Here is a 13,823-nt window from a genome sequence, read left to right on the forward strand (position 1 = left end):
GCCATACTGATAATTATTTTCGATTAGTACAAAATGTTTGCAATGTTGCCAATTTGACTATTTTCGTTACAACGAAATAAATTTCCATTTTTACAGCGATTGACAATTCTTCCAATTTTGTCCACATTGTTTGCAATGTTATCAAATCGACCATTTTTCTAGAAACGAACAATATTCACAATTCTACAGTGTTGCCAAATGGTCCATTTGCATAAAAACGAACAAAATCCCACTTCTACTGTGTTGTCAAATTGAAAATCCTCTATTTTAGTACGAAATTACTGCAATGTGGCCAAACTTACTATTTCCATATGAAAAAGAAGAAAATCGCATTTCAACAGTGTTGCCAAATTGATCATTTTCGTGAAAACGAATCCCATTTCTACAGTTTTGTCAAAATTACATCTCCTTTAATTTTGTGCGAAATTTTTGCAATGTTGCCAAATCAATAATTTTCGAAAAAAAACGAACAAAATCACATTTCAACAGTGTTGCCAAACTGATAATTATTTTGATTAGTACATAATTTTTGCAATGTTGCCAGTTAGACTGTTTTATTTACAACGAAATAAAATCTCATTTTTACAGCGATTGACAATTCTTCCAATTTTGTACACATTTTTTGCCATGTTATCAACCATTTTCATAGAAACGACCAATACTCATTATTCTACAGTGTTGCCAAATGGTCCATTTGCATAAAAACGAACAAAATCCCATTTCTACTGTTGACAAATTGAAAAATCCTCTATTTTAGTACGAAATTACAGCAATGTGGCCAAACTTACTATTTCCATATGAAAAGGAAGAAAATCACATTTAAACAGTGTTGCCAAACTGACAATTCTTCTAAGGCAGTACAAAATTATTGCGATGTTGCCAAATTGACCATTTTCGGAAAAAACGAATCCCATTTCTACAGTTTGGTCAAAATTACATTTCCTTTAATTTTGTGCGAAATTTTTGCAATGTTGCCAAATCAATCATTTTGGGAAAAAACAAACAAAATCACATTTCAACAGTGTTGCCAAACTGATAATTATTTTGATTAGTACATAATTTTTGCTATGTTGCCAGTTAGACTGTTTTAGTTACAACGAAATAAAATCTCATTTTTACAGCGATTGACAATTCTTCCAATTTTGTACAAATTTTTTGCAATGTCATCGAAACGAACCATATTCACAATTCCACAGTGTTGCCAAATAGTCAATTTGCATAAAATCCCGAACAAAATCCCACTTCTACTGTGTTCTCAAATTGAAAAATCCTCTATTTTAGTACGAAATTACTGCAATGTGGCCAAACTTACTATTTCCATATTAAAAGAAAGAAAATCACATTTCAACAGTGTTTCCAAATTGATTATTTTCGTAAAAACGAATCCCATTTCTAAGGGTTTTGTCAAATTTTTGGACGAAATTTTTGCATTGTTGCTAAATCAATCATTTTTGGAAAAAAACAAACAAAATCACATTTCAACAGTGTTGCCATACTGATAATTATTTTCGATTAGTACAAAATGTTTGCAATGTTGCCAATTTGACTATTCTCGTTACAACGAAATAAATTTCCATTTTTACAGCGATTGACAATTCTTCCAATTTTGTCCACATTGTTTGCAATGTTATCAAATCGACCATTTTTCTAGAAACGAACAATATTCACAATTCTACAGTGTTGCCAAATGGTCCATTTGCATAAAAACGAACAAAATCCCACTTCTACTGTGTTGTCAAATTGAAAATCCTCTATTTTAGTACGAAATTACTGCAATGTGGCCAAACTTACTATTTCCATATGAAAAAGAAGAAAATCGCATTTCAACAGTGTTCCCAAATTGATCATTTTTTTAAAAACGAATCCCATTTCTACAGTTTGGTCAAAATTACAATTCTTCTAATTTTGTACGAAATTTTTGCATTGTTACCAAATCAATCATTTTTCTAGAAACGAACAATATTCACAATTATTCTACAGTGTTGCCAAATGGTCCATTCGAATAAAAACGAATCAAATCCCATTTCTACTGTGTTGTCAAATTGAAAAATCTTCTATTTTAGTACGAAATTATTGCAATGTTGCCAAATTGACCATTTTCATAAAAACGATACATATTTCTACAGTTTTGTCAAAATTACATTTCCTTTAATTTTGTGCGAAACTTTTGCAATGTTGCCAAATCAATCATTTTCGGAAAAAAACAAACAAAATCACATTTCAACAGTGTTGCCAAACTGATAATTATTTTGATTGGTACATCATTTTTGCCATGTTGGCAATTAGACTATTTTAGTTACAACGAAATAAATTTCCATTTTTACAGCGATTGACAATTCTTCCAATTTTGTACAAATTTTTTGCAATGTTATCGACAATTTTTGTCTAAACGAACCATATTCACAATTCCACAGTGTTGCCAAATAGTAAATTTTTATAAAAACAAACAGAATCCCACTTCTACTGTGTTGTCAAATTGAAAAATCCTCTATTTTAGTACGAAATTACTGCAATGTGGCCAAACTTACTATTTCCATATGAAAAGGAAGAAAATCACATTTAAACATTTTTTGCCATGTTATTGACCATTTTTATAGAAACGACCAATATTCACTATTCTACAGTGTTGCCAAATGATCCATTTGCATAAAAACGGACAAAATCCCACTTCTACTGTGTTGTCAAATTGAATATCCTCTATTTTAGTACGAAATTATTGCAATGAGGCCAAATTTACTATTTCCATATGAAAAGGAAGAAAATCGCATTTCAACAGTTTTGCCAAATTGACCATTTTTTGTAAAAACGAATCCCATTTCTACAGTTTTGTCAAAATTACATTTCCTTTAATTTTGTGCGAAATTTTTGCAATGTTGCCAAATCAATCATTTTCGGAAAAAAACAAACAAAATCACATTTCAACACTTTTGCCAACCTGACAATTTTTCTAATACCGTACAAATTTATTGCAATGTTGTCAAATTGAGCATTTTTGTAAAAATCACCAAAATCCACATTTTCTAGAGTGCCGCCAAATTGACAATTTCTCATGATTAGCACAAAGTTTTTGTAATTGTAATTGTTGCAATGTTGCCAATTTGACTATTTTCGTAGAAGGAAAAAAATCACATTTTTAAGTGACAGACAAGTCTTCTCATTTTGTACGAGTGTTTTGCAATGTTGTCAAACCAACCATTTTTGTAAAAATTAACAAAACTCCTTTTGTACTGTGTTGTCAACTTGCAATTTGCAATACATATTTCCAAATCAATCATTTACGTAAAAACAAACAAATTTTTATTTCAACAGTGTTGCCAAACTGAAAATTCTTCTAAATCAAAATATTTACGTCTTACAGAAACTGTAAATTTCTTAGCAGGTATTTTAACGTTATATTTTTTGCAGATGTTTCCTTAAGCGCTGACAACTTTTACCGACGCAAGTACCTACCTAACCACACAATCTCCAAAACACGAATAATTATCGTTTTTATATTGTTAATAAACAAGAATCAATTAGCGTCCAAATTGCAACACGTCTTTCAATTAACCCATTTACTGGACATGCAATAATTTACTTCCAAAATTAATAACCTTATCTCCAAAAAAAAAAGCAACAAACTCCTGCCGCAGCAAGTGACGAAAGAAAAACGCGGCGCATTACGTATCCAACTAATAAAATTATAATTATCAGTTAAGACAAGGTTGCCGTTTTTATAGACAGTTAAATTCACAGGTTTGATCTCCAACAACACCCTTTATTGCTTCCTAAAAATTTCTTTCTTCAGCAATATCGAGTTATGGTCTGATAATAAAGTCGTAAGGAGTGTGACTGAACAAGGTTAATTGATATTGATTTTTGGTTATGGCATGCCACTAAATACTTGAGTGACATCACAACCATATTGAGACGGGGCAGCATTCCGGAAGAAATAGTTAGTACTGTTGATAACTTGAACACCAATACAACGACCAGAATACTTGTGAACAACAGCCTGGACCAAGAAGTGCCTATATCAACAGGAATAAGACAGACAGACTCTCTAAGCCCGGTACTCTTTAACCGAATCATGAATGAAATAATAAAAGAACTAACAAAGGAGAAATAACAATACTGTGCTATGCGGATGACGCAGTAATTATATCAGAAGATGAGATGCAGAGACTACTTTATCAACTCTACCTGACAGCGAAACGCTACACAATATGTCGATTGCGATACACAAGACAAAATCACTTGTTGTAGCAAAAGAACCTAGAAGATGCAAATTAGCTGTTAACGACCAAATAGTGGAACAGGTGATGTCCTTCAGATACTTAGGGGTAGAAATAACCTCCCAACAAGACAGGAAATCTGAGGTAAACAATCAAATAGATAAGGCCTCTAGAATAGCCGGATGTTTGAGAGACATTATATGGAAAAACCAGTTCCTAAAAATAGAAGCAAAGACCAGAATGTATAAATCATGCGTAAGGCTAATAATCACATATGCCGCAGAGACCATGGCAGACACCAGCAGAACCAAGAGCATAACCCGAACGGCAGAGATGAGAACGTTCCGAAGTATCACGGGACACACGCTACGTGGCAGAATACCCAACCAAGAAATAAGACGAATCTGCAACATACAGGACATTCAGGAATCAACATATCAACAGAATGGAAGACAATAGAATTGGTAAAATTGCGAGAGACTGAAGACCACACTCTAGAAGACCGACAGGCAGACCAGACTTAAAGCTGGAAAAACAGGCTGAAAGCCTATTTCAAGAAGAAGAAGGGTTGGATGATGATTTTTTGTAGCAAGATGATCAGTTCATCAATTTGCAAAGATGATCAGATGAAGGAATTGGAAGGACTCAAGTAATAATAGCAATAGTCCAGGAAATGAAACTACTAATTCTCCATTACTAGGTCACCAAAAGTGGCCATAAATGATGAAGAGGCAAAGTTCTCAAATTTAATCAGACAGTGAACACTGTGTAGTGTAGTATATAGATCAAATTTAATCCAGTTTCACTTTTCTTTACTTCGAATATGAATGGAAGCAGCAATGGAAGCTAATTAGCTGGATTACACCTGGACATCTTCTGGCTTACTTCTATCTATCTAGTCACTCCTAAACATCTTTGGATATAGGCCTCCTCTTCTTTGCTCCATGCCTTTCTATCGTTGGCGGTTTTTGTCCATTTTACTCCAGCGTGCTTTTTCAAGTCATCCTACCATGGCGTTTGTGGTCATCCCTTTTCACGTTTATTACTCCACGGTCTCCACTGTAGCAAAATTTTATTCCATCAGATGTCATTTTGTCTTATTGTATGTTCCATTTTAGTTTTTCCACTTCTGATGAGGCATCTCTAACTTTTGTATCCACTCGTTTCTCTCTGTCAGCCTTATGTTCAGCATTTGCCTGTCAATGAACCTTCCTGTCTTAGCTTCTCTTTCTATGTTTACCTTCGTGAAGGTCCAGGTTTGAGATCCAATATATATTAGAACTACTACTTTAATATGTAAGAGAGTTTTCCAAATAATGCCCACGCCCACCTTATTCTTCTTTTTATTTCATGGTTTTCCTTATTTGGTTTGATTATTTGTCCCAAGTATATGTATTCTTTTAGCTGTTCATTTTCGTTTTTACCTTTGTCGATTCTCAATCTAGTTCTTCCATCATTCTTTGTAACTTCTGGATAGAGATTTATAGATAGCACACCTATACTTCAGTGAAATGTAAATTATGCATCAGCTATTTAAAAAAAATGTCACTATGATAATGTAATTTTATGTTTTTCGTTTAAAATTTGTAAATCCTGTATAGTACCACGCGTGAAAAACATCCATGTTCTGAAGTTCTCTTGCTAGACATTGGCTATGTTCAGTGACTTTTAAACAATTACAAAGTCATAACCCTTATCTAATTCTATTACAGCACGATCATAGAACAACAGGCATTTAAAAAGTGCATAAATTGTGCAATCCCGTGACTTAATACGGTTGCGGTTAGCATTCAAATTACTATTTTATGGACGTCAAGTCGACATGTTGTGTGTTGTAAATGTGGTTGTTGTTGGTCTTAGGAATTCTTTGGCGTCTAAGATATTTGAAATTATTGTTTACTCTATTTGGGATGAATAAGTTTATTTTGTGTCATATATGAAGGCAAAATGAGTTTCCTTCTTATTTTCACAAATTCAAAAAATCCATTTTTTGATCATTGAGTACTGAGTACAAAGAAAAACGAAAAGTGATAATAATTTGTATGTAAATAAGTAACTCGATGATTCCTATCTTTTAGGTTAGGTTAGGTTAAAAAAGACAAGAACAAAATGACCTATAGTTTCTTCTTTTAGAATTACTTTACTTACATTTTATTATACTTGTGTGAGAATGATATTATATATCAGATGTGAGGTGTGTTTTTATTACCATTCCATAGCAAATAATGTAAAATAATGTCAATGATATGACTTTTAGAATATGCTTGTAATGTAATATATTCTAATGATAGGTGTGGATGGTAACAGATGTACTGCGACCTGATTAGATCTATTGTACCCAATCTTCTTCTGCTATCTCCAGGTTTCCTTGTTCATAACAGCTCCTCAAGATTTAGTTCCTTTAGGAATTTCAGGATCTTGACTGGGTCTGTTCGAAGTATTTCTTCCACAGCCACCTGGTATAATCCCAGTGTGTTTAATCTTCTGTAGCGTACAGCATAACACTTCAGCAAGATGTGGTGGGGTGTTTTTGGTTCTTCTCCGCAGAACCTGCAGGTACTGTCCTCTTCTAGGCTTAGCTTCCTTAGGTGTTCTCTGAGTCGACAATGACCTGTTAGAAATCCTGTTAATGCCTTGAGACTCATTTTGCTGAGGTTAATCAGTGTCTTCGATCTTGCTCGGTTAAAATTGCCGAGGAGATCTTTGGCCTGCCTCAGTCCTGGAAGTCTTTGCCAGTGCGTTGCTCTCAGTTCTTCTTCAGCTTTATTAAGTACTTCCTGGACATATGCTTTTCCAAGGCCGCAGAATGGTTCTGGCCCGATGAGTGGCGCTGATGCTCCTTTTCGTGCCAGCGTATCTGCTTGTTCGTTACCCTCTACTTCGACGTGCCCCAGAACCCAGAGGAGGGTTACCTTGTTGTTCCTTCCTAAATCATTGAGCTTCCCTAGGCACTCCACTTTTCGGTTTTTCTGTGCCACACTACTGCGCCGTATGTGATCATAGGTCTCACTATCATGGTATATATCCATCGCAGTATTGATGAGTTACAACAACACGTCTTTCCCGTAACGTTCCTGCACACCATCAGTAATGACTTTGTCTTGCTGGCAATCTTTTCTACGTGGCGGTTCCAGATAAGTTTTGAGACCAGGGTAAGTGCTAGATACTTAATCTCTTGCCGCCATTCTAAGTTTTCGTCGTTGAGGCGGATATTTCTCCAGTGCTGAAGTCTTGTTCTCCTGGTGAAAGGTACCACTGTGGTTTTTGATGAGTTGATTCTCAATCCCACTGATAAATACCATCTTCTGCTGGTTAGCTCCCTTTCTACGAGATCACAGAAAGTTTCTTCAAATTTTCCTTTGGCCATAATGACTATGTCGTCAGCATAGCCAAGACAAGTTACTCCGTTCCCGTTAAGAATTCCAAGAAGTTCGTCTACTGCCAGACCCCACATTAAGTGTGACAGGACCCCTCCTTGTGGACATCCTCGATTTGTGCTGATATGAAAGTTGTTCCCGTCCACGCTTGTTCAGCGGTTCTTGTAGCCAGCATTTGGCACATCCACCTGGATGTGGTTCCGTCTATTCCCTTGTTTGTCAGGGCCCTTTTGATTGCCTCGTGAGTGGTGTTGTCGAATGGTTCCTCTATGTCTAAGAAGGCGCATATAGCCATTGCTTTGTGCTCGAGTGATTCTTGGATGTTTTCGGTCAACACGAAAAGAGCGGTTTCTGTTGATCTTCCCGCTCTGTAAGCGTGCTCTCCGGTGTAAATCTGGCTGCTTTGATAATAAACGACAGTAGTTCCGTTTGCCCTTTTTGTAAAAGGGCTTGAAATATGCCGTCAATTCCAGAGGACTTGAATGGTTGGAAGGAGTCGATTGTCCACTTCAGCCTATGAGGAGTGCATATATTTTTTGCTACTTTCCAGTTTTTTTGCTTCGCTCTGCCTAGTTCTACTAGTAATCTATCGGGAACGTATGGGGTACTGCCTGGAAAGTGCGTTTCCAGTAAGAGGAGAGCTCCCATCTGTTCTTCTGAGTGACATGGGACCCTGCTCTCTGGCTCTCTGCTCTCGTCTGGCTGCTGCAGGGACTGAGGTGATTGTCTCACAAAAGCTCCTGAAGCTGTTTCTCTTCGCTTTCCTTATTTCTTTATTGTAGTTTGTCAGCCTTTCGGTGTATCCCTGCCAGTCTCCGACCCGCTTTGCCTTGTTGAAAAGCCAGCGGACTTCGGATCTCAGATTTGACAGGTGTTCGTTCCATTAGAATATGCTTAGTACCTGCCTGTGTAATGCTCATTTAAATTTGGGTTTATGTAAGAAACGTAAAAAATTTTAAGTAAAATATTGAAAGAAATAGCTATTTACTTAACAAGCGAGAACTTAAGTTACTTTTCTGCAGTCAAAAGTGCAATATACCACACGCGAGAAGAAAAACAAAAAAAATGCAATAAAAAAATAAATAAAAGTGACCAAAACACAAGTAAAGAAAAAAGTTTATAACCAGTAGAGAGAAGTTGTACAAATGGAGACAAGTATAAAAATAAATGCACAAAATGAAAAGGAGTCCCTGAAGCAACAAGGAAATTATGAGAAAAATTAAGAAGAATAAGCAACAGATGTACAAAGGTGATTTAAGGACAACTTGGTGGAAAAAGGATACAAGCTTTAAGAAGAGCATAAGAACAAACATAGACTAAAGCATTTTCGAAGAAAGGAAGAAGAAGATGGAAGAAGAACAATAAGAAAAAGAAGTTGTAAACAGATTTAACAGAAAAAAAATAGAATAATTATTGGTGCTGTTTTGATGATTAAGAGTGACTGAAATCAATACTCTAGACAAAGATAAAACTTGACAGTTGGTCACAAGATTTTAATCAGACTTCCTGATCAAGGGGTCACGTTACCTACTTTTGAATGATATTACATCCGTTTTGACACATGCCATGTGTGGGTTGTATACATACCTTCTAAATGAGCTAATACATCCTAAGTTATTACCGGATTGATCCCACTACATATATGTTTTTCGCTTGCCAACTATTACTAACAAACACACTTGATTATAATATTGTCATATTATCATTAGTTTAGATTACATACTTATCTGTACCAGAAATTTAATATTTAACATAGATTAATGTCTGAACACATATAATACTCTGAAATATAGTGTTTTCAGTGTCAGGGTGATGCAATAAATCCAGTTCTTCTCTTCTAAAGTTTAACAAATACAATATGGAAAAAGTGATAAAAAACTGCGATTAGCTAAATTAAAATATAAATAATTCTAGAAACATACACGATATGCATCATATGTAATATTTCATCCGGAACCTTTCTGTTTTTCTATGCTAAATAGCTTCCTGTAATGCGTTTCCACATCATTCACTTTACATTCAGGTGTTTTTGGTTTGTGTTGGCTTTTTGCCACTCAAATCTACTTAACTCTGTAAATATGAATTCAGTATTTTTGCCATTATAAAAGCTGTTCCATGATGTCACCTATGTATTTCATAATTTCAGAATGTTGCATTAATAGTAATGGTTATCCACAAATATTAATCTGAACATGTCAAGTCAAGAGATCTTGGAGGTCTTGACGAATACTAAGTATAGTTAAATTAACTGATAGTCCAGCCTGTATTTGTTATAATTAGATGATTTGTTATTAATACCTAAACTGTTGCTGTTTCAAGACTAGCATCCTTCGATCTTTTGATTTTGGTTAAATTTTTGTCCCACAATGTAAAAGTATTTAAACCTTTAACGCAATGGAGGTCGACCACATTTTACAATTTAAATACCTATAGCTAATTAAGTAAAACTGTTGAAGTGTATTGGCCTGGTTGTTATCCCGATTTAACCTAACTTGATTTTGTGAATAAAGTAAAAATGGCAAGTTTAGTAAAAATTGGAAGAAGACAAACAAGACTCATAAACTATTAACGCAAGACTTTAAAATGAAAGTTAAATTTCAAATTAAAAACAAACAAAAAATGTGAGCTCGCTAAATTAAGCTCGACATGCGTTGGTAAGAGAGACGGTCGGAGACTCCGCCTCATAACACCATGATGTAGTCGTCTGCAAACACTCACCGGGTTCGTAAATTAATTGAATAGTAAACCATTTCCTAAATTATAATAGATCGCGAGTGCCAAACTCTCCAGAAAGCTGCACTCATCACTGTCTACCAATTGTAAGTATAATCTATTTCAACTTCCGTGGACATGCCAGTGGAAACATCTCAAATCTCTAAGAAATATACAGATAATGCTTCATAATACTTGTATATATTATTTCAAAGTGTAATAACTGAGAAACACTTATTATTTCGTGATGTGCACAAGCACATAACCTCAGTAATCTAGTAAAAAACTTCATTTTGTCTAAACAAACGAACCAAACAACCAACTTTTTCCGGCTGTGCAAAATGAATAAAACAGATGTATTTTTTCTCGTGGGAATAGACATAAAATATTTTGACAAACATTATTCAAGAAATGAGGCCAACTATTAAATTTAGTGCGGCATTGTTTAAAACCAAACATACTTCCTAGGCGGTTTCAAAAACATTTTACGCAAGAAATTGATAAATCTCTTTCATTGAACAAGTAGTACAGAACGGTATCGATTCATTGTTTTGGATGCAAAATAAACAATTTGAATGGATCGCACTTACTTTCATAAAGTTTGTGAAATGGCCGTTGGTTTTCACTTTGGTTCTTGGTTGTTTATCCAAATTCTCTGGTGGAATTGATGAAAACTCGCCATATAACGTAATCTCTGACCCTCTAAATCCGTTACACTTTACGTCTTTCAACGTTGGACCATCTGTAACAAATAGAACGATTAGATAATAACAAAAGGAGTCGTAGGTCAATCCTTTTACTTAGGATGACACCTTTTGGGTTAGTAACGCGAAAACGACGTGAGAATGAGCGTAGAGATTGTAAAAGGCCGCACTTTCAAGTTTCAGTTCACTGAATTTGTAAGGAAATAAACGATTATGCAAATGAAAATCTCTGTAATTTTAATACCTAAAGGCCAACTTTTCTAGTTATCTTACTTCCGAGCAGAAAATAATATAATATTACAACCAAGTAGTTGTAGTATATGATAATGACTGTAATAGAGAAAACCCCAATTTTACCAAAATAAAAAAATAATTGTGAAAAATTACCTATAACTGTAATAAAGGAGAAAGCAGATTAGAATAACAAAATATTTTTTAATATTAATAACCTAAAAGTATCAATACACAATTTGGCGAGCAATTTGGTAATTATGGTTTAACTTATAGATTCCGCTACATTTTGCTACAAGTTAAAATTCCATTGGAGGCATTAAATCCATTTTTAAGACCAAAACTGAAATAACTTAACTATGTTACCAAAATGTAACCTCAAATACGTCGTCCTGGGTCTTCCTCTTTTCTGTCGGCGTCCATTTGAGGATCTGCTTAGATATTCCAGTATCTTCCATCCTCTCCACATGTCCATACCATATTAGTTGTCTACGTTGGATCTCTTCTACTATAGTTGTTTCTACCTTCTTAATTTACCTAATTTTGTCATTCGTTATTTTTTCCAATCTCGACCTTCCTGCTGATTTACGCCAAAAGTCCATTTCTAAAGATAGCAGCCGGCGCTCTAAATTTGTTGTTAATGGCCAGGTTTCACATCCGTACAGCACTATACTTTTGAATATTGAGTGGTATAAGAGGTGCTTCTCGAGAGATACATTTGGACCACAGGATCGAGTTAAGGCAGCCTATCACCTTTTCCCTTTTATAATTCGATCCTCTATTTCTTTCTCTGTACGACCTCCGTTATCAATTTTTGCCCTCAGGTAGGTATATTCAGTACAGCAGCTTATCATTTCGTTTTCTTGTGGGTGAAGATCATCTCTGTCGTCTCCAATACATAGATATTTCGTTTTGGAACGGTTTACCGACAGCCCCCATTCTTCGTACTCTTTTAATGGCTTTCTTGTCATATACTCTATGTCTTGTGCGATAACAACCTGATCATCTGCAAAGTGCAGGGTGTATAAGGTTCTGTCGTCACTTATTTGTATGCCCATCCCACTATATGATCTTCTCCATCGCCTCAAAGCTTTGTTCAGATAGATTTTAAATAGTGTTGGAGAGAGACAACAGCCCTGCCTTAAGCCCTTCGTAACTGGAAATTTTGTTTTTCAATTTGATCTTAGATGTAGAATGGTCGTATAGTTGTTTGACTGCAGTTATCCGTGGTGGTTATCCACCACCAAAAGGCTGCAGCCAGTCGTACTGAAGCCCATATTAATCTATTGGTTTTACAATGTGGAAAAAACAATTGCAAAATCAAGAATATGATGGGTAAATGTTGAAGAATGATACCTACAATGGTTCACTGAATTGACATCAAAACAATAGTTCTCGTTGTTACCTACGATCATCTTCTTTGGTGGCATACAGTCCCTAAGTAAAACTAGACAAGGTACAGAAGGCCTGCCTTGCAATTAGGATACGTCTATCGCAGGCGTGGATATGTTGCTCAATATGCCGCCGATACTTAGTCATAAAAGTACAAGAGTGTTTACATGGTGAGAAAAGAACCATTTAGTACCTATCAAGATGGGTCCATGAGAACCAAAAATACAGATGCAGGTTGTAATATAAAGGGAGATGGAAGAAACATTGTTATAAACGTAGACAGTATGGTGATCGTATTCCAGACATAACAGCAATAACTCACTGCGCGCAAGATATGATTACAAACTCTTATCGGAATAAGATAATGCCACAGCTTACCACAAATAGTCTGTTGGACTGAAGAACACCAAAAGAAGTATGTGTTAGAGAGTGTGTAGGAAGCCAAACTTATAGAGCCATGACCCACGTGTTGTCTTTTCAGGGTATAACATGACTTGAAACTCTCTCTTTGGCATGAGGCAAACCCGAATATGGGAGGTATAACCAGAGAAACAGCAAGATAACTCTTAGGGCGCAACTGAAGAGAATGGTGGGCCTAATCACAGGACACCATCAACTCAAGAAACCCCTGCATCAAGTAAGAAGAACCAAATCCGTAATGGAGGATCTGCGGTAGAGAGGATGAAACGCCTCTCCACTTAATAATACATGAATGTGGAGCTCTGTGAAGTGAGCTCTTTGGGACACATGTTATAGCATAAATATTCCCTTAAGAATGTTTAATTAACTTTACCATAGCAATATTTAAATAATATTCCAGTATAGCAGCCAATATGATATTTCCCATCAAAAAACAATTAAAAAATATTTGACTCTCGGTTTTCATCCCATACACAATAAAAATTAACGGCAACTATAAAGTTTAAGTTAATGTAGGTATTGTGTACATAAAATATGTCCTATAAAAGTCATGTTTAATACACGATACCTTGCTTTAATTGTGTGTAATACTACTGTCTCTTATTTATTGCGCAAAAAAATACAGGCATACAATTTGCTTGTAGAATATTATCATAACGTTGAGAGAAAATTACTTTCATACACTCGCTTATACCTTATACAAATTGATTCATGGAACCTAATCATTCTTGATGTTAATAGGGTATCATTTTGTCTTTATAAGGCTCAGATGA

At 35.2% G+C, this 13,823-nt stretch overlaps 1 protein-coding gene across 1 annotated transcript in view; it reads right to left on the reverse strand.

Annotated features, from left to right (window-relative positions):
- rols (zinc-RING finger and ankyrin repeat domain-containing protein rolling pebbles) overlaps positions 1-13,823 on the reverse strand; it is a 216,060-nt gene that overhangs the window by 14,831 nt on the left and 187,406 nt on the right. Inside the window, 1 exon segment of the mRNA XM_081980743.1 lies at positions 10,894-11,045. Within this exon segment, the coding sequence (XP_081836869.1) occupies positions 10,894-11,045 (152 nt within the window).

The sequence above is a fragment of the Ips typographus genome, linkage group LG5 (assembly GCF_016097725.1).
Source record: "Ips typographus isolate SLU linkage group LG5, UJ_Ityp_2.0, whole genome shotgun sequence".
NCBI classification, from domain to species: Eukaryota; Metazoa; Arthropoda; class Insecta; order Coleoptera; family Curculionidae; genus Ips; species Ips typographus.